We start from the raw sequence: 20,790 nt of genomic DNA on the forward strand, positions 1-20,790 counted from the left end.
TCCTTGGCCTACCTGTAATGCCACCAGGGTTGGCAGCTCTGGTTTGGGAACCACCTCGGGATTTGATGGTGAAGCATGGGGAGGGCAAGATATAGGGAGAAGAAGGACCTCAGCAAGGTAGAATGTCAGCAAGGTAGAATGTCAAGGTAGAATTGTAAAACATGGCGGCTCGACCAGACGCCGGGGCTTAGAGCTCCGCCTGGTCATTGGACTATGAGCGCTCCTGGCTTATGGAGCGTTCTCCCCCTTGCTGTTTTTGGGGGCTGGGGGTTAGTTTTTTCCTTCCCCCCTCTCTTGGGAGAGCAGCCTGATGCTTATCGGCAGCAGAACGGAAGAAAAAGGGACCTGAAGGAGAAGGGCTGTGGCGGCCGCACGCGCCAGTTCCAGCACCGGACTTGCGTTGGATGCCTCCCCGGCGAGAGTCATCATTGCAAGGGGAAGGAGACCAACGTGAGCCGGGGGGCGCATTTGCGCAGGCCGCGGCGGGGGCCCCAATGCCGAGGGTCCCTGCGGGAGTTCCTATGCCCCCCCTTTGGATTGCCTGCTCCTCCTCTGTGTCTCGGCATTTTTCAGCGTGCTTCAGACCCAGCGCTCCCCAGCGGGTCCCCCCCCGCCTGGCTTAGGGTGAGGAGGGGCAGAAGATCGAGCACCTACCAGGTTGAAGTTAGCGGCACAGCAACAGAATCATCCCCCTACCCGGGCCCCAGGCTGAAGCTTGCTGGTGGGGCTGAAAAATCACGGCTGCGGCAAACGCTTGGGGCTGGAGTCCAGTGGTTGCGGCAGAGGTTCATCCCGCGGACAGTGAGAGGCCACTTGGGCCGGCCCCTCTGCGCGCGGTTCGACTGCTGGAGTCCCGGGCGGTTCCTTCCCCGGTTGGATGGTAACCTAGAGGACGAGGAGGACTGGGGTGCTGCTGCTTTAAGAACTCAGCCGAAACTGGAGGAGTGGAGAATCGTGTCTCTTGGGCGCCACCCAGTGGTGACTGAGATATTGGCCAGAGCAGGGATTCTGAGTTTTAGTGCTCGCCTCCCTTGCACCATCTGGTGGCAGAAGGCCGAATTTCATCTCAAATTCTTTTTTTTGCTCTTTTCTTGCTGTTGTGGCCTAGGCCCTCTCCTGAGGTGATAGGAAGGTGTTAGTGACCATCATTGAGAGAGGAATGATAATTGGGAGCTAGGTTCAGCTGAATTAGGTGGGGACGAGCTGGGGGGCAGAGAGAACCCCTGAGATAGGCGGGATCTCACCCCTACAGTGCTGCCCACCTCTCCAGCTGTTAGATTAGGGTGGGGGAGGGGGGGGAGGGTGGTGACAGAGTTAGTGGGGTCGGGAGGGTTAGGGAGGGTTAGTGCAGCTGGGGAGGAGGCGGGACTTAGCATAGGAGTTAGGATTGACGTCCTCTCTCGAGGGGGGCACATGGAGAGGGAGGGTCGCCTAGGAGAGATGGCAGATGCTGGGGCCGGGATCCAAACGATCATGGGCCAGGGGCGCTATGGCTGGGGGAGGATGTTGGACAAGAGAAGGGGTGGGAGCACTGGTGTCCCGCATAGGACCTGGCGGTGGAGACACGGCCGGCGCCCTGGGTGTGCTCGATCCCCTTCTAACCTCCGTCCCATCCCCAGGGCTGTGAGGGTGGAGGCTAGGGAGGGTCCGATCTTGGTCCTGTGCAATGCAAGGTCGATTAAGAACAAGACCTCCACTCTGCAGCACTTCTTTGCAGAGTCGGGGGCGGACCTTGCTTGCGTGACCGAGACCTGGGTGAGGGAGGGGGAGTCGGTGGCCTTGAAAGAACTGGCCCCCCCCAGGATTCCCGGTCCTACACCAATCTCGGACCCATAAGAGGGGAGGGGGGGTGGCAATCCTGGCCCGGGAGACTCTTGCCTGCAGGGCTCTCCCGGTGCCGGAAATCAGTGGAGTGGAGTGTGTCGGTATTGGGTGGGGCTCGGTCGAGAGCGCGGCCATCTGGCTGGTATACCGTCCGCCCAACGCGCCACCAGATGCCCTGCCCCGCCTGCTGGAGGCGGCGGCCGCCTGGGCGTTGCAGTTCCCTAGGCTCTTAATCCTGGGTGACTTCAATGTCCATGCGGACTCGCCCACTTCAGGACTTGGTGGGGACCTGGTGTCATCCATGGCGACACTAGGGCTCTCGCAATTTGTTGCCGGTCCCACTCATCACGCCGGCCACACGCTTGACTTGATTTTCGGTGCCGGGATAGAGGTGGTTCTGGAGCCAGCTTTGGCCGTGCCATGGTCAGACCACTATGCCCTGCGGGCCCGGCTTGGGATGCCACCCCCTCCCCAGTTGGGCGGCGGGCGCACTTTTGCCCGCCCGCGGAGACTCATGGATCCAATTGGTTTCCGGAATGCTCTGCGGGGCCCGATGCCTCCTGGCAACTCACTGGCGGCGTTAGTAGAGGACTGGCAGTCCCGTCTGACAGCCGCTATAGATGAGATTGCCCCTAAGCGTCCTCTCTGCCCTCGACTCAAACGGGCCCCCTGGTACACGGGGGTGCTCCGGGAAAAGAAGAGGGAGGTGAGACGACTAGAGCGAGTGTGGCGGAAGACTCGCAACGAAGCTGCAAGAACATCTTATCGCACGCTTATGAGGGCGTATGAGATGGCGGTGAAAGTGGCGAAGCGAGAGTTCTTCGCCACGGAAATCGCGTCCGCAAGCTCTCGCCCGGCCCAATTATTTAGGGTAGTTAGATCCCTTACCGCCCTTCAGGGGCACCAAAATATTAGTCAATTGGCACTTGGCTGTGAGGCATTAGCGAGCTTTTTTGCGGATAAAGTCTTGTGGCTTCGCCATGACCTTCCTGTCACAATTAATACAGTAAATGAACTGGAGACCTGTTGGCCGTCTTTGGCAGCGAGGTTTGATGGCTTCAGACGGCTCTCTTCTTCCGAAGTGGACAAGTTGCTGGGGTCGGTCAGGGCGACCACCTGCCCCCTTGATCCCTGTCCCTCTTGGCTTCTCAAGGGGAGCGGAGAGGGGATAGGAGGCCAACTCAGGGATATTATCAACCTTTCCCTGAGTTCCGGGGAATTCCCCGAGCGGCTGAAGGAGGCAGTGGTTCGCCCTCTCCTGAAAAAATCAACGCTGGACCCGCAGGACCCTGCCAACTACCGCCCGGTGTCGCACCTAGCGTTCCTGGGCAAGGTGGTGGAAAGGGCTGCGGCGGACCAGCTCCTAGCTTTCTTGGATGAAACTTCGGCACTCGATCCATATCAGTCTGGCTTCCGCCCTGGCCACGGGGTGGAGACGGTGTTGGTCGCTTTGCTGGATGATCTCCGTCGTCAGCTGGATAGAGGCGGGTCAGCCGTGCTGGTCCTTCTGGATCTGTCGGCTGCTTTCGACACCGTGGACCATGAGATATTGGGCCACCGCCTCGCCGGTACGGGGATACGGGGTACAGCCTTGCGCTGGATACGCTCCTTCCTCTAGAACCGGACCCAGAGGGTTGCAGTGGGGGATGAGCTCTCGCGCCCTTATGGACTCCCTTGTGGGGTCCCACAGGGCGCAGTTCTCTCCCCCACACTATTTAACATCTTCATGCGCCCTCTGGCCCAGCTGGTACGGAGTTTTGGGTTGGGCTGCCATCAGTACGCTGATGACACCCAGCTCTATCTCCTCATGTACGGCCACCCAGACTCCCCCCCGGAACCATTCGCCAGATGTTTGGAAGCAGTGACAGAATGGTTTGAGCAGAGTCGCCTGGAACTCAACCCCTCCAAGACGGAGGTCCTGTGGCTGGGAAGTAGGGGGCGGGAACAGGAAGCGCATTTACCCACCCTGGCAGGGGCGCATCTTACCATCGCGTCCCAGGCCAGAAACTTGGGTGTGACCATTGATGCCTCCCTGACTATGGAGGCGCAGGTCAGGAAAGTAGCCGGCCAGGCATTTTTCCATCTTCGCCAAGCCCGGCTACTAGCGCCCTACCTGTCCCCCGAACACCTGGCCACTGTGATCCATGCAACGGTCACCTCCAGATTAGATTTCTGTAACTCGCTCTACGCGGGCCTATCCCTGTCTCTGATCCGGAAACTCCAGCTGGTACAAAATGCAGCCGCTAGGGTCCTCACCGGCACACCTTGGAGGGCCCACATCCAGCCTGTGCTGAGGCAGCTGCACTGGTTACCAATTGCTGTCCGGATCCGGTTCAAGGTTCTGGTTCTAACCTTTAAGGCTTTACGCGGGCTGGGACCCACATACCTGAGGGACCGCCTAGTGCCCTATGCCCCCCGCAGGGCTCTGCGCTCTGCGAGTGAGAATCTTCTGGTCGTTCCCGGCCCTAGGGAAGCATGCCTAGCCTCGACCAGGGCCAGGGCCTTTTCGGTCCTGGCCCCCACCTGGTGGAATGAGCTCCCGGGTGAGCTGCGGGCCCTGCGGGACCCTTTAACATTCCGCAGGGCCTGCAAGACGGAGCTCTTCCGCCAGGTCTATGGTTGAGGCTGGGGCTGCCGGGGTACATCGACTGCTCTCCCCCGGGCTTCTTGAACATCGTTGACCTCCTTCTCCTCCACCCCCCCCTTTTTTAGGAATGGGGGTAGGAAGGGGATCTTATTATTGTGCTGCCATGTTGTGACATTTTAAAGTCTTTTAATGGGAGTTTTAATGGGTTTTTTAAGATATTGTAACCCGCCGCGAGCCATTTGGGAGTGGCGGGAAATAAATCGAAATAATAATAATAATAATAATAATAATAATAATAATAATAATAATAATAATAATAATAATAATAATAATAGAGTCTGTCCTCCAAAGAAGCCATAATTCTGGGGGATCTCCAGGCCCCACCTAGATACTGGCAACCCTGTGTCATTGCCTAACAATCTAGCACCCTTTGGTACAAACTCTTCTACATGAGTCTAAAGGGGCACATGGCTACTTGTTCTAAATGCAATCTGAGAGTAGTAGACTATCCAGGGGAAATCTTCCCACAGTGACTTAGTTTATACAAGGTTATCCAAGGTGTGGGTTTGCTTTCTACTTAATGCGTATTAACCATCTATTTGTTCATGAACTTATGGTACAGTTTGGAATGGAGGTGCATTTTTCCACCTCTCCAATAAGGATTTCAAGCCAATTAAAAGGTAACTCTAATCTCATTATCCAATGCAAAAGATGCCCTGAATACTTGACTATTTTGATACAAGTTCTTATTGTTAATACTGTTATCTAGTTACATCAAGATGCCTCTTTTATTGTAATGTTATGAAAGTTTCCAATGTAAACTGCCCTGAGCTGCAAGGGAGGGCGGTATATAAATAAAATAAAATAGACAATCTTTCACTGAAATTTGGGCTCTCAGCAAAGAAGCTGGTTTGTATATCCCACTTTTCATTACGTTCCTTCCTTTCCTCTCCCCACAAGACACCATGTGAGATAAGTGAGGTAGATAGAACTGCTCTGTGAGAACAGCTCTAATAGGACTGTGACTAGCTGTGACCAGCTGTGACCAAAGGTCACCCATATGGCAACATGTGGAGGAGTGGGGAATCAAACCTGGTTCTCCAGATTAGAAGCTGCTGCTCTTAACCACTACACCAAGCTGGCTTACCCTACCTAACCCAAAAACAAACAAGTTCCCCAAACCATGCCTCCCTCTTCTCTTGGACTGCAAATCCTAATTCCTGTCACAATAATTTAGCATGGTCAAACTTCTTGTCTAAGAAGCTTTTTTATAGCTTGACTTTAATGAAATAAGATAGTTTATAGAAGTTCATTTCTTACAATGGCAGATTTGCTGGGCATAGCATACTAACTCTTTCCTGACAGTTCTGCAGTTTTGATAAAACCACTTGTTACTAAAATGAGTTGTAGTTTTCCAGGTTCTGTCATTGGAGATAAGAGGTTTAAAAAGACATATTATCTCTTCAAAATGCATAATAGCATCAGAGTCATCCTGCATTAGTTCTTGACATCAAGACCACAGATCATCCTTCACGAAGGATTTAGCTAGATTGTCATGAAGCTGTTTAGACCACTTGACTCTCCTTCTGCCAGACGGACACCCTTCTAGAAGATCAAGGTTGAGACCTATGTTATTCCTGAAGCTGAACAAAAGTGGTCACTCTCAATTCCATTAGCAACTACAAAACACAAAGTAAGGCTTAGAAGCAAGGGTGAAACGTCTGTATAGTCAATTGTACTAGCTCTCTGGAAGGATAAAAAGGGTAACCCTAATCTGCATTGTCAACCATGAGCCCAAATAAAATTATATTGTTCTCAAATGTGCGAGGGGAAAAGGGGAATGTTTGAATTGGTTAATGTATGTCCTACACTGAATTTTTTTTACACTAGAATCCTCAGAACAATATGCTCCTTCCCAGGACAGTTACATAATTCATTCTGAGTGATCCACCAATGTCTCATCACAGTGACATGTACTTTGTACTTTTTTTGAGGTCAAAAGAAGGTAAAGTCATATGAACTCTTAAAAATGGGTGGACAACTGTTTCAACAGGAAAAAAACAGAAGCTGCATCATAACAACTTGGCAATCTTTCACCAAAGACTACTTTCTCCTCTCTTTATGTGGCATCTTGCTATGTAGATGTTCACATTTTACACCTGTAGACAGATCATTTGCTGGGACTTGTCCAATGTGTCTAAAGGAATGCTAAGTTTGCACATGGAAAATATAGTCAGTCAGCTTTCTCACGAACCCTTTCTAACCGGCATGCAGGGTACAAATCGAAGAATAAATAAACAAATAGAAACAGAAATGCAATTGTTACTTTTCTTCTTGAAGAAGATACACATAAAAATAACAGGTAGCATTAAATAAACAATTTCCTGATAATTTCTCATACAGCCAATTTCTACTCCATACAATTTGTCAAATTTAAATTTTCTTGCCAAAGATGCTTAAAAAGATGTGGGGGCATTTGCTGTCAGGGGCTCATGGGAATTGTAGTCCATGAACATCTGGAGGACCACAGGTTGACTACCCCTGCCTTACAGTGCTTATGATGGCTAAACATTTCCCAAGATTGCTTCTTATGTTGTAGCTTTCTGTACTCCAGGCAATATCGATATTCTCCTGAGTGTGAATAATAAGAGTCAATCAAAGGCTGGGGGAGAATACCGGAAGAGAACTTTTGTTAGCCTCTTGTTAGCCTGACAAATTCCTCAATAGGTGAGTGAGAGTACTCAAGGGGAGCTATCTGAAGACACGTAATTAGAAAACCCCTCATTGAACCCTACAAAGAAGTCTGAATGGAAGTGATGTTTAGTTCTTCCACACTTCCCTCAAGACCATCATGGGCCTCTGAGATTTTGGATGAATGCAGCTTGCCATAGTCATCTCCTAAACTCCTAAGGCTCTAACCACCACAGTCAGTTTCAGCTGCTAAAGTATGGAAGAAAAGATTAATAGGCCATTCCTCCCCTTCCGACACTGAACTTATCATTGGGATTTCTGTTTAGCTGAAGGTACCCAACTGGGCAAGGAGTTCTTCGTCCCCAGTGGGTTGCAACTGCATGTTGTCTGCCTGCCAAGGACAGGACACATGCTCAGCCCTCAAAAGTTGGAGGGGCTGCCAAGAATGGGGGTCTCTACCATAACCCCACCCCTTTCTATTATTTTCACTCTTACCCTGTCTGCACATGAACAAAGTTTGAGTCCAGTGGCATCTTTAAGACTAAAAGTTTTATTTTGGGTATAAGCTTTCATATTTGGACTATAAGCTTTTCACTTTGTTTTGCTGCTTCAGACCAATAGTGGTACCCCCCCCCCCCAAATCATTTCTGCACATGAATGTATACTTTTATTTTATTTTAAATGTTTATGCTCTGCCTTTGGGCTTATAAAAGCCACTACCAAAAACTATTTAATGCAAATATAACCATTAATCCTTACAGAAAAAATGCAGGGGGTTTCTTTGTCTATTTGTTTAATGATAGCTGTCAAATCAGGAGAGCAGTCATTCCAGTTAATAAACAAAAACAAAAAGCAGACATGACAGACAGGTTAGAAACAGTAGCATATCTTCAGTTAAGGAGACCAAGCTTTCTCCCAAAGAGCACAGCAGTGGCCTGATGCCAAAATACCATCAGGGAAAGCAGAAGGTGGGTCTTCCTGGAGAGAGAGAAACGATATAGTATAATCCACAGGTCTCCTGGGACTTAGCAGAGATACAGGGTTTCATCTATCAAAATCAGCCACCAGAGAGCCTGTGTGGTGAAGTGGCTAAAAATAGCAGACTCTACTCTGGGGAAATGGGTTTGATTCCCCATTCCTCCAGCTGCAGCCAGCTCACATGTTGTCTGCCGTGGGGAGAGAGAGGGAAAGGTGTTTGTAAGCTGCTTTGGGACTCGGGAATGCAAAGAGGTTTCTAAGAAAAATAGCTCTTCTGCTTCTTCTAAGAATGACACGGTGCATGTGCTTGACAAAAGGACCATGGCCACGGCATGTGTAGTGTAATCATCAACAATGGGCAACTATAAAGCTAGGACAGATCAACTATCAAGCTAGGAGAGATTTGCAAATGCTTGGCAAGAAATGCAAGAAGTCAGGAGCCCAATGATTTATACAACTGCACCCTCTGCTGTCCGCTTCCAAACATGTGACAGAAAAGAAGCCAACCTACCCTGCGGAACAGAAGCATTACTTAGCAACTTCAAAATGAAACCCGAATTGGCAGTGAAGGGTGAAAAATACAGACGAGCCCTTGGCGATTTGTCCTTCCTTTTTGAGCAAGATGTCCTCAACATGAACACTCTCATGCTAACAAATGGCACTTATTAGACAGAAATGTAGTAACAGGAGAGCTAACAAGCTTTCCAATTTGAACAAGTTATTATACAATTTGCATTTTAAAGAATGGAATTTAAATAGCATCTAATTTCTAGAACCCCTATCGATAAGCATCCTTACATGCACACACACACACACACATACACACAGACAGGTTCGAGATCTTCAGCTAACTGTATCAATCTGGTGCTAGAGAAGATGCTAGCAAAGTGCCAAAATCTGTGACTTGGCATGTAGCATGTGGACAGTGCCCAGCACTTCAGCAGTGCTCAAGTGTGCAAGGCAACAGCGCTGCTACTGGTCAGCCTGGTTGTGCTCAGATGCAGTCAAACATGCCTCCATGCTCATTCTCAAGATTACACCAGTCTGTATATGTGTGTGTGTGGGGGGGAGGGGGTGCCCTGAATGTGGATATGATTTAACAATGTCACCCTTTTCCCCCTTCCCCATTTTTACAAAGCAGTACAATGCCCCAGATATGTTCTGCATTGGCACGCCGATCAGGCTTTCCTCTCAGCCTTACCCTCTTTTGGCGTGATCACACTGCTAGCCACAGGAATGAGACCTTAATATCCAGAGACCAAATGCCTTACCATGCTCCAACATCACCTCGACTGTCTGTGGTATAATCATTCAGACCATCCAGCAGCGTGTTGTATATCTGTGCAACATTATTTCTGCAGACAAATTCTGTTGGTGACCCTTCACCTTTCACTCTTACTGTCAGGCAAATCCTGCAGGAACAAATTCATATAAGGATCAATATTAGTTAAGACAGGAAGTGCAACCTTTTACCCATGGGGCATTATACTTGCAGAGTTAGTGATCAACTTGGCCACGTTAGAATCATCAGACTCTTCCTGTGGTTAGAACTCCACTGGGCTTAACACTGCAATGCATCCTCTGGCCACCTGCAGTGATGTATGTCACTCTACAACAACAGAGATCATGCCAGGCACTCTTTCCACTTAGAAACTTCCACAGTGGTTTATTTATTTACCCTACCCTTCTCCATAATGGAGACTGAGGGAAGCGTACATTGTTTGCCTCTCTTCAGTTTATCCTCACAACAATCCTGTGAGGTAGGATAGGCTGAGAGGGCAAAACTGGCCAAGCTTTCATGGAAGAATGGGGATTTGAAACTGGGCTTCCCAACACACTGATCACTATACCATGTTGGCTATTCATGGAGTGGAACACCTATATTCAGCTGCCACTGGTTTGAGAGTTCTGCCTGTCCTTTATAAAACCCGTATTGCCATTTTCTTTCTGAGCCTACCACAGTGTTATACTGGATTTGATGATCTGAATCAGAGAGTTCTGACCATTTAGAGCAGTGGTTCTCAACCTGGGGGGTCAGGACCCCTTTGGGGGTTGAATGACCCTTTCACAGGGGTCACGGCAGGGAGCGCAGCTTGGCCGGCGGGGGGGGGGTGCTCCACCACTGTTGCTGCTTCTCTTGAAGGTGCCTGCCAATTTATATATACTTTATATACAGTCATGAACAATGGATCTTCACGCCATTGGTCAGTTTTGGTTTAATTTCTGTGAAAGAACACTTGCATAATTTTATGGTTGGGGGTCACCACAACATGAGGGACTGTATTAAAGGGTTGTGGCATTAGGAAGGTTGAGAACCACTGCTCTAGAGAAAGAAATAACAATAATCCATGTTAAAGAATTCACACAAGCCAGTTGACACCTCTTATTTCAGTGTCCAAGAGGCTGGTGGTAGTCAACACACTCTTGTTTTCATAGATTACTTTGAATGCAACACACTGAGAGCCAATGTGATGTAGCGGTTACAGAAAGCAAGGGTATAAACAAACAAATACAATGATGCAGACAAAGGGGCAGGGGGAAACCGGTTTGAGGACAAAAGGTCAGGCAACAGCATTCCTTGGCACCTTATCAGAATGGTAAACTCAGAGTGAAATGAAGAACAATATGAGCATGCAGGATCAACTGTATATAAAAGAATCCTGTACCTTATGATAGCTGATATACAAATTAAACAACTAATAAAATGGAATGGATCTTTGGTTTCCGCCTTTCCCCCCAAAAAATCTCTGAAAGTATGTCTTTCTCATAGAGGCTTTCTCATGATTCAAATATGATCTATCCAACTATATGAACACGACTATCTCATAAACCTGCTGTTACCATCTCTTAGAGGGGGGGAAATCACATTGTCACTTCACTGGACGTAGATGACATTAAAACTCCATTTACATTTTCAAACTTCACGCCTTTCTTCAAAATATAACCCTACACATTCAATTACTCAGGCAACCTCCCCCTCCTGGAAGTATACTGCCTTAAGTTTCTTTTTGATTACTGCTTGCTATTTTCATAAAGCCATGTGAAAAAGCAAATCATCAAACCTACTTTGCGATAGCTTTTAGGCCATCTCTTCTGGATTCAGCAAAACTCACATCGTTGGAGGAAATGCAAGTGACTTTCTTCAAACCTTCTAAAACCTGGAACAAAAGAAAAAGAGCAGCACGACAATATTTTAATAGTTTCACTTGTGATGAGTTATGTCCCAACTAGAGGGAGCTAAAGTAACTGGGGTAGGAGGGAATGGTGGACGTGAGAAAGATCAAGCATCCACTCACACCCAATTCGTGCTGTAGTTACAGTCTAAATTCATCACTTAACTGTGTGATAAGGTTAGAAGATTCAGGTTAGAATAAGGTTCTGCTCCTTTAATATTATAGCACCCAAGTGAAGACAACATTTCGAGGAGGACAGATGCACACTTGCCTTTCTTCACTTAGTTCATAGCTCTTCCTCTTAACTGCACATTATGACATTTGTTGCATTAGTGTGTCTAGTCTCTTATACCTGCTGCTGAAGCATTCATGAACTCTGTCGGCATGATTCTGAGCACCATAAGATTAGAAGTGTGTGTTTAAATGTTTCCCTTACTGTATTTAAAGAAACTGCAGCCCATTTATGATCCAGCTTGGAACAGACAACTATTTGTTTTCTAGAAAACAATATGCAAGAAGCTCTCACCTGCATCACCCAGGCTAGCCTGATCTCAGAAGCTCAGCAGGGTCAGCCCTAGTTCATACTTGAACAGGACAATGCTGAGGAAGTCCTGGGGTGCTATGCAGAGGCAGGCAATGGCAGACTTCCTCCAACTGTCTCTTGCCTTGTAAGCCCAAAGAGGTTGCCATGAGTCAACTGTGACTTGGTGACACACACACACACACACACACACACACACACACACACACACAAAGTCGTAAGAAAGGAAAACTACTGCTCTCTTCAACCAGGCTAGGCAGAAATGGTCCTCTATTAGGCAATACTTGTTTGAACATGGTGTCTCCTATGAGCCAGGTATGTGTAGGCTTGCCTACAGATATCCAGTTATGAAAGAGTTTGAAAGTGATTTGTCCTAATGGTACACATTCATATAAGCAGTCCAATTTAATTCAAGCACTCTTCCAGCACTAAGGTTCAGCTCTAGCTCACCTCCTGCAGCTTGCCTTTTAGAAGAAACCTTGGAAGGGCACCCAAGGCTAGTGAAAAACCACACCGAATCATTTCCTCAGGGTTTTGAAGATCTGACAGGTATTGCTTCACCAGCTCATCTAGAAATACGCAACAGTCATTGTGTTAGAAACTGAAACATTGTGGGAGGACAGGAGACTATTTGCATAACCGTACATTCTTCCCAGAGGGGGAAAAAGGCTGACTCCAAAGCATTTTCTTTTTAAATATCCAAATAAATAGAATTGCAGAGCTGGAACGTTTCACTACCCAAAGAACTCATGGCCCACATGAGAATTGTATATGGTGACACGTACAAGATAACTTCTGTCAGCAAAGCACCATACTCAACAAGATGGAAAATATTTTTCTGCATCCTTTTTGTAACTACAGGTGTTCTAAAATATCAGTAAGCTTAATTCCACTCACAATCTAAGCATCTAAATAAAAGGAGTAAGGGGTCCTGGGAGGAGTTTGGTGTTAAGGGTTATTGGCCAATCAGGTTCATCATTGGTGCCTGTATGCCTCTGATTGGCCATCTACCACTGGCTGCCCAATCAGATTAGAACTCTTGCCCCTAACTGTCTTCCGACAATTTTTCCGCTTCTTCGCAGTCTCTGGCCCCTCAGACACCTCTCCTGAGGTGAGTGAGCTGCCAGCGGTGCATGGGGACTCTTTGGCTTCACCCTCCTAAGGCAATGGCTCCTGCCTACAGAGCTTCGGGAAGCCAGCCTGCATCTTCTCTGAGGGGGAGTGCCCATCCCACCACCATCCCAAAAGCCACCTGCCCCCCCTTACAGACCCTGGGGCACACCGGCCGCTAGGCCATCCCTCTCTCCCACCTGACATGGATGCCTCACGCCAACTCTGAGGCATGCCTGCAGGCTGAGAAAAGCCCAACGGCTCCAGCCTAAATGGGAGTGTTTTGAAGGGTGAACTCTCTAGTACTGTAATTGGGGATGTCAGTCTCCATATGGGACCTGAGGATCCCCTAGACTTACAGCTCCAGACTAAAGAGATCAGTTCCCCTAGAGAAAATGGATGTTTTGAAGGGTGAACACTCTGGTACTGAAATGGGGATGCCAGCCTGCTGCTTACCTAGCCCTACTTGGCACAGTCCTGGGTGAGTGGCAGGGAGCTTGCAAACATTCTCCATCGGCTGCCCTTGGTGTTTGTTTCCTTGCTCCTGACTGATGGGGCTCACAGACAGATGGGGGAGGCTAGGATTTCCACTCCATGCTGCCCAGAACACCCGTGGAGACCCAGCCTTTCCTACAGGCCGTCCTGCCCCATTTCCTTCCATTACAGAGGAAAGATAAGAGCACTTCCTATCCTTGCCTTGGGAACTTGCTGACATCATGTGGAGAATGACCCATGGCTTAGTGGTAAATGAGGTTGAAGTCTGACCCAAGATTATTTTGGGGTGCATCCTTGTCCCAGTGTCCTCCAGGTTGTTCTAAGGCAGGGGTGGCCAAACTGTGGCTCTCCAGATGTCCATGGACTGCAATTCCCATGAGCTCCTGCCAGCCCCTGCAAACACTTAAAGAACAGTTGCCTCTAAACTAGAGAGCTCTCCCAGTCCCATCTCCCTCCTAGGGTGCCTGTTATGGAGAGAGGAAGGCCTCCCCCGCTCTCCAGCCCCCCTCCAAAAAAACAACCTGCCTCTCACTTGCATTCCCCTCCCCCAAACCTTCCCCAACCAAGCTCATCAGCAACATGGCTAATGCGACCAGGCCCTGGACCCCTTTCTCCAACAAAATGCTGACATGGCCTCTTAGATGGTCACCTTGGCAACCGCACGCTGCCCTGCCCTGCCCTGCTGGCCCGGTCTCTGCAATAGCCTTCCCCACCACCCTCTGCCACCCCGCCCCCTTGAAGCCAGCAACCATTCCCATCCAACCTTTCCAACTACACTTTCATCACACCCATGTCACCACTACCACACCCCCATTTGCCACAACTCTATCACAACCCCCCTCCCCCCACGAAAGACCCCTTCATCTCCATGGCCTTGCATGCGGTGCAACCATCTCCTTCCTCTTCCCACCCCTGCTCTAGCATCTGTTGTATTCCTGGATAATGTAATGTTTAAAACTCATTAAAACAAACCTGAATGTTCACACGCATTTGTTATTGTCTCAAAGCAGTGACTACAATAGCCTTTCTGACCAACAATCCAAAAGTTTGTCTGATTGAACCAGCACTTTCTTAACTGTCCATCAGCATTTAAGCAGCTATCTGCCAATTAAGTCAAATAATGTACTGAAGAAAAACTGATTAGTGTGCTATAGACCGATATCTCTAAACAGAAATCCTAACTCTTAATTGTCAGCATTCCATAAATTCTAAACAATGTGATTACGTGAGGAAGCTAGTTCTCAAAGGCCTTTAATACAGAACTAAGAAAAGGACTGGAATGAAGCACTACAGAAGAAGAAAGTAAAAATAAAAGAACAGAGAAATTAAACCTAAAACTTACTTGCTGCATAAGCATCGAACCAGCTACTCTCGGTTAAAAAAATGTTAAAATCATGGGACTATCCCCTCTGTTTGGAAGGTAGATTCATGTGATCACTGGGTATGTCCATAGTCATCGGAACGATATGCACATTTCAGCACCCTACCAGTTGCCAACAGTCACATACAATTGTACCATTTTAGAATGTGGTGTAGTTTAAATTTCTACCATATTCCCATCGGCCATTGTAAATCAGCTATACAAGAATAAGATCAGGCAGGTTTGGGTAGTTTTTTTTTCCACCCTCTGACAGCATCAGAGAACTCCCAATACAGGTATTTCAAAAGTTTCTGAACTGCTGGGGCATATATAACACAGGAGCCGAAAGCCACAGAAACACCCTGTTCTTCCTTAAACATTTGGTGAGAACACCTTCAGTAATGAGGTTGCACCCGGGCTGATATTAATTTCAAAGACATGATCTTTGCAACAAAGCATCAAATGAAAAGGTACTGGAAAACCTGCCACAGACTACTTCTTGATAAGGACCCATCGATGCTTATGGAAGCAAAATACAGCCGGTGCACCTGAGACAACAGGATATATGCATGAAGCCTGCAATGTTAATTAATAGAACAAATGGCTGTGAGCGAAAAACAAGCAATCAGGGGTGGAAAGTGCTACAATGAAGCGGGGAATTAAGTAGCTTTAAGAACTGCAGGCAACAAGGAGCACGAAAGTGTAAAAGCAATGAGGATTATTTTATTAATTATTTTATTGTATAAAATAGGAATAGGATGATGGGTAATTTGGGTATTTCCCCGCCTGTACCCCATCTAGTTTTGATGCTTCATCCAGTGGAGAAGGGGCAAGCTAGGCCTTCACAGTATATGGCCATATTCAGGGCACTGGACTCTGCGGGTGCACTACTATCATGAGCAGCTTCCACTTTGCTTGCTAGGAAACTGAAGAAGACTATTTAATTACACAGCAGGTATTGGATGATATCAGGCACCCCCCAAGCTCACGGAAAACAAGCATACCCGCCTAGTGAAAGGGAGAGGGGTAGCATTCAGGGAGCACTCTCAATCATGTGGAAGAAATGCTGTGCCCAGATGTCATCTAGCTGCTGACATCTGCTGGCTTTGGGGACCTCTTTCTGTGGATGCTGTGAGATCATGCCTGTCTTTGTTCTCGTGATCTTCCTTCTCAGTGGGCTTTGTTTTATTACAGTCTTAGCTAGACTTTTATTCTTGCTAGTGGGCTAACCGTCACGCTCACAGAATTTAAAAGGGAAGACAGTTGATTCAGAAGTACCCACATGAGCGTCATTGCAACAACTACTGGGAGTGGCAACAAACAACGTTGTCCCATGCATGTGCAATTCGGAATTCTTTCAGTTCTCCGAGGCATTTCCATAGAAGGGCGAAGCAGTGCATGCTGAGTGCAGTTGCTTCCAATTAAGTGCCACTTAAAAGCCTACATAACTGGGCTGGGTCCTGTGAAGTTGCTAATAGCTGAGGTGCTGATTAAAGGGCTAATTTTGCCCATGCTGGAATTCTTCTAGCCTCCAAAATCATCATAGGTTATCCCTTAATGAAGATAGAGACAAACCTTGTGAAAAATTACCTTGTTGAACTGGATCAGCATCTCCCGCATTCTGGCCGTAATATTCATTACAGAGGGCAGCTAATGCAGAGACAGCTGATTCCTAAAACAAACACTGTAAACATAACTCTTCTGACCTTTTAACTACAGTCCAAGACAGCACTATTGAACAGTTATGGTTCAGGAGAGCCCACTGGATAAGCTAATTCCGAATTACAGTTTTTGGTCTACCCCAATGGTTCTCAACCTTCCAAATGCCGCGACCCTTTAATACAGTTCCTCATTTTGTGGTGACCCCCTACCATAAGATTATGCAAGTGTTCTTTCACATAAATTAAACTGAAACTGATCAATGGCATGAAGATCCATTGTTCATGATTGTATATAATTTTTGGAGGGGGATTTCCCAGTTCAGTACAGTCTCTTGTCCCAACATGCCGATCTTGCTCTTTTCCGCTGTTTCAGACAGACAAACGCTCTATCTCGATCTACCCCACAAGGTTGTTGTTTGGATGGCACTCCCTGGCTAAGCTGCTTGACCACCGCGACCCCTGTGAGAGGGTTGTTTGACCCCCAAAGTGGTCCTGACCCCCAGGTTGAGAACCACTGGTCTACACACACGTGATGTTCATTTATTTATTTACCGCCCCTCTCGAGCTGGTCTTCTTGGGTGCAGTATAACCTTGAAAATGTATGTTAGTACAATACTACATCAAGTAAAACAGTATAATTATTCAGCAAAATAAATATTTTAAACAATTTAAAACTTGATTTGCAGTCGAAAACTTGATATAGCCACATCATTTCTTATATCCTGCTGTGAAGTCTTTCTCAAGGGCCACACCAGTTCCCCACAATGTTCAAATGCTATCCCAATTTGTATTATGTTTTTCTCCCTACTTTTCATTAATATGGGACAAAGATCCTTTCTTAAAATGAAAAAACCCACAACTTCCCATCATTCTTGCCCTAATTTAGTACTCTAAATTATGATCTATGTTTTGTGAAGAGAGCTTTACAAGTTAACCAAAACTCTGATGAATGAAATTTTGCATCACTAAAAACAAGCAACGGCAATAAATGTGAAATAACCATACTTTTATTTGCTGTCTTGTATTGCTTGAAACAAGATGCAGACTTCGTAAACTGTCATTTATTAGCCACTGCCAGCCACCTGGAGGGATTTAAAGCCTATTTAGTAGTATACTATTTATTCAACACTTGTCATCTACATTTAGCCATCCACAGTTTCTAACACATACTACAATTCCAAATTGTGCTAAAAAAAACTGCTATGGATCTCTCCCAAAGTACACATATTTCTGCCCCACTCTTCCTGTTACCACCACCATCCAGAATGCTTGCTATTTTAATTTATTATCTACATGTGTTAGATGCTGCAGTTACTACTACTCTGTATTTCATACACATTAAATTTAATATGAAGAGAGTTACAACATCATGATGCTCACAACAGCAAGAAACAAGCAGAAGTATTGGTCAGTTACAGGCACATAAGAACATGACCATTTGCAAAGAACAGGATGCAAGGACATCTGTGCTGGCCATGCTCCAGGAAAGTGAACTCAACAGGGCTGTGTAATGAGATAGGAAGAAAAAAGGATCCATTTGAAACATAACCTACCAATTATGGGATCTCCTCTAAAAGGCACTTTTGAAACTGACAACTTTTCGATTAACGTGCAAACTGGAAAACAAAAGAAATTATATAATCTATGGAAAACAATATATAACTGAAATCCTACAGCAGTATTATTTATTTATTTATTTGATTTCTATACCGCCCTCCCCAGAGGCTCAGCTATGTTCCATTGACTTCATTTAGATTTGTACTCATAAATTAGGCCACAGCTCAAAGAAATGAAGTTGAGAATAGGAATGGGCATGAACTGAGGCACAAAACAAATTTTCCCATGAAAACGTCCTGGTTTATGCCCCCGAACCAAGGTTTGGTTGGTGGCCAAATCAGGCTGATAGCAAATGGGCACACTCACCCTGCTGCCTGGCTAAAATGGCTGCAAACAATTTCAGAGATTAATTCTGCCCCCTTCCATTAAAAAGTGGAGTGGGGGGGGGGAGAAATCAAAACAGACATTTTAAATGTCTGCAAGCCATTTCAGGCCAACAGCAGATGGGTGCACCTGTCAACCACTAGCTTTAAATGGCTCGCAGCCCTTTAAACTCTCCATTTCATATCTCCCCTTCTGCTGGCAGCTATTTTAGAGGTCCATTTCATTCCCCCTGCTTCTAAGAGAGAAGGAGTAAAATTGATTGTTAAAATGGCTTGCAGCAGGGGAGATGCTCCTGTCTGCTCTCAGCCTGAAATGGGTGGCAGAAATTTAGCAGACATCCCTTTCAATGAGTGGTCTTCTGTGCAGGCAGGCACACATGGGACTGCACTACTGATTCAAAGAAGAGCTTCCAAGTTTTTCTAAAGAAACTTCTAGGCTTCTAGAACACTCCCCTCTGTCTCCAGGAATCTTTTTTCTCACACAAAGGGTCACATGTCAGAGGCAGGGTGAGCACTTCTCCCCTCAGTTCCCTTTGCCACCATGAGGAGGCCCCAGCATCATTGGCAGCCCACAACAGGAAAAGGAGGGAGGGATGTGTGTCTATACAGACGACCACACAATGAGCAGCAGTTACAGGCACTTTTTTCATCTTTGTGGCTTCTGTGCAGTCCAACATGAAAGAATAGCAAGCTCACTTGCCCTAGGAGGAGGGTGTGGGCTGATCAATGGAAAATTGCTTGCAGCACCGCTTTCCAAATGCAGATTCACATCCATGGAGTAGAGCTTAATAAACGTAGGCGCAAACCATGTCACTGCGTTATATATGTCCTCCAGGGCAAGTCTGACACTGAAGGCTGCTGAAGATTCCTGAGCCCTTGTATAGACAGATTTAATGTATATAGGACAAAAGATTTCTCTGTAAGTTGTAATTGTTAAGACCATCCACTGAGAGAATGACTGTGCTGATGCAGGTCTACCCTTATACGGCCTTGTGAAGCATATAAACAAGTTTCTATCTAGCCTTGTGCACCAGGGGCCCAAACCGGACTGATTCGGCTTTGGCGTCCATTAAAGTCAATGGCACCATTGACTTTAATGGGATGTCTGGCGTTCTCGCCTTTCCTGGGGCCTGGGGAGGTGGGGAGTTCCATTAACAGACTCCAAACTTACAAGGTAGGTCTGGGAGGCTCTTCCTTACCCCCCTCCAAATTTCACAACTTTTGGACCACAGGGTCCACGTCCCAGGTTTCCAAAAGAGGGGGTCCCCATCCGTTCCATTCTATCCATTGGACAGACTGTCCATTGGATAGATCTTGTTGAAGGTTTGCAAGGGACAATTATAACCTGTTTGACCTTCTGTGAGAACCCCTCTACTATTAGCCATGAAATCACATGTAAAAACCCTACTTAAAGGAGATATACCTGTCCTATGCAAAGAAGGTCCTGCCTTTGAGGTAAAACCATGTGCCTCCCTTTGGCAAGTTTGCATATGGTGGGAAACCTTACTCTCCTGGGCCAAAACAGCCAAGAGTATGCAAGATGTCCAGTCATCTTTTATTTTGGAGATTACCCTGTGCAGGATCCCAATGAGTGGGGACATATCAAAACAGGTTTTCATGCCAATACCACTGGAAGGCATCTTCCAAGGACCCCTTGCCTGTTGTTGCTATGGGGCAGAACTGGTGCAAATAAGTCTACCTCTGGCACTATCTCTACCTTGACGATCATCTCTAGACAGTGGTCTGATATGGACCACTTGTTCTACACTTATTGCCCATTGCTATATAAGAACAACCACTCTACGAAGTCCAATGACTCTGTTTGTTCAAGCAGAACTCTTCTGTGATGTTGTCTTTTTCTACCAGAACATGCCTTCCTTTAGATTCAAATGCGTAGTCGTGTTGGTCTGAAGTAGCACAATAGAATCAGAGTCCAGTAGCACCTTTAAGACCAACAAAGATTTATTCAGGGCGTGAGCTTTCGAGTGCAACCACAGTCATGTAAGGACTAAGAACTCCTAACATGACTGTGGGAATATATAGCAAAAATTATTTCTGTTACATTAGTAAACTGTGTCACACATCCAAAAACAGCCAATGATAATGCTTTGCCAAAACAGCCAATTAAGGGGTTCTATTATGATTCTATTATGCCTTCCTTTGAAAATCTCTGCAAAATAAGTGACAGCTCTCAACTCTAATAGGTTCAGGTGAAGAGTGGACTTCTTTCCTAGTCTCTCCTAGTCCACATCTCTTTCAGTCTTAACCCCTGACAATGAGCTGCTCAATTTGTGATAAAGGTAAAGGTAAAGGTTTCCCCTGTGCAAGCACCGAGTTATGTCTGACCCTTGAGGTGACGCCCTCTAGCGTTTTCATGGCAGACTCAATACGGGGTGGTTTGCCAGTGCCTTCCCCAGTCATTACCGTTTA

General features: G+C 46.7%; 1 protein-coding gene across 2 annotated transcripts in view; it reads right to left on the reverse strand.

Moving 5' to 3' along the window:
- Positions 1–20,790, reverse strand: part of TBCD (tubulin folding cofactor D) — a 179,387-nt gene that overhangs the window by 23,041 nt on the left and 135,556 nt on the right. For both annotated transcript variants that reach the window (XM_077327561.1, XM_077327563.1), the window contains 6 exons: positions 17,974–18,036; positions 17,426–17,502; positions 16,350–16,431; positions 12,245–12,363; positions 11,147–11,238; positions 9,352–9,492 (listed from right to left, as the gene is read on the reverse strand). In XM_077327561.1, the coding sequence (XP_077183676.1) occupies positions 9,352–9,492; positions 11,147–11,238; positions 12,245–12,363; positions 16,350–16,431; positions 17,426–17,502; positions 17,974–18,036 (574 nt within the window). The remainder of the gene's footprint in view (positions 1–9,351; positions 9,493–11,146; positions 11,239–12,244; positions 12,364–16,349; positions 16,432–17,425; positions 17,503–17,973; positions 18,037–20,790) is intronic.

The sequence above is a fragment of the Paroedura picta genome, chromosome 3 (genome assembly GCF_049243985.1).
Source record: "Paroedura picta isolate Pp20150507F chromosome 3, Ppicta_v3.0, whole genome shotgun sequence".
NCBI classification, from domain to species: Eukaryota; Metazoa; Chordata; class Lepidosauria; order Squamata; family Gekkonidae; genus Paroedura; species Paroedura picta.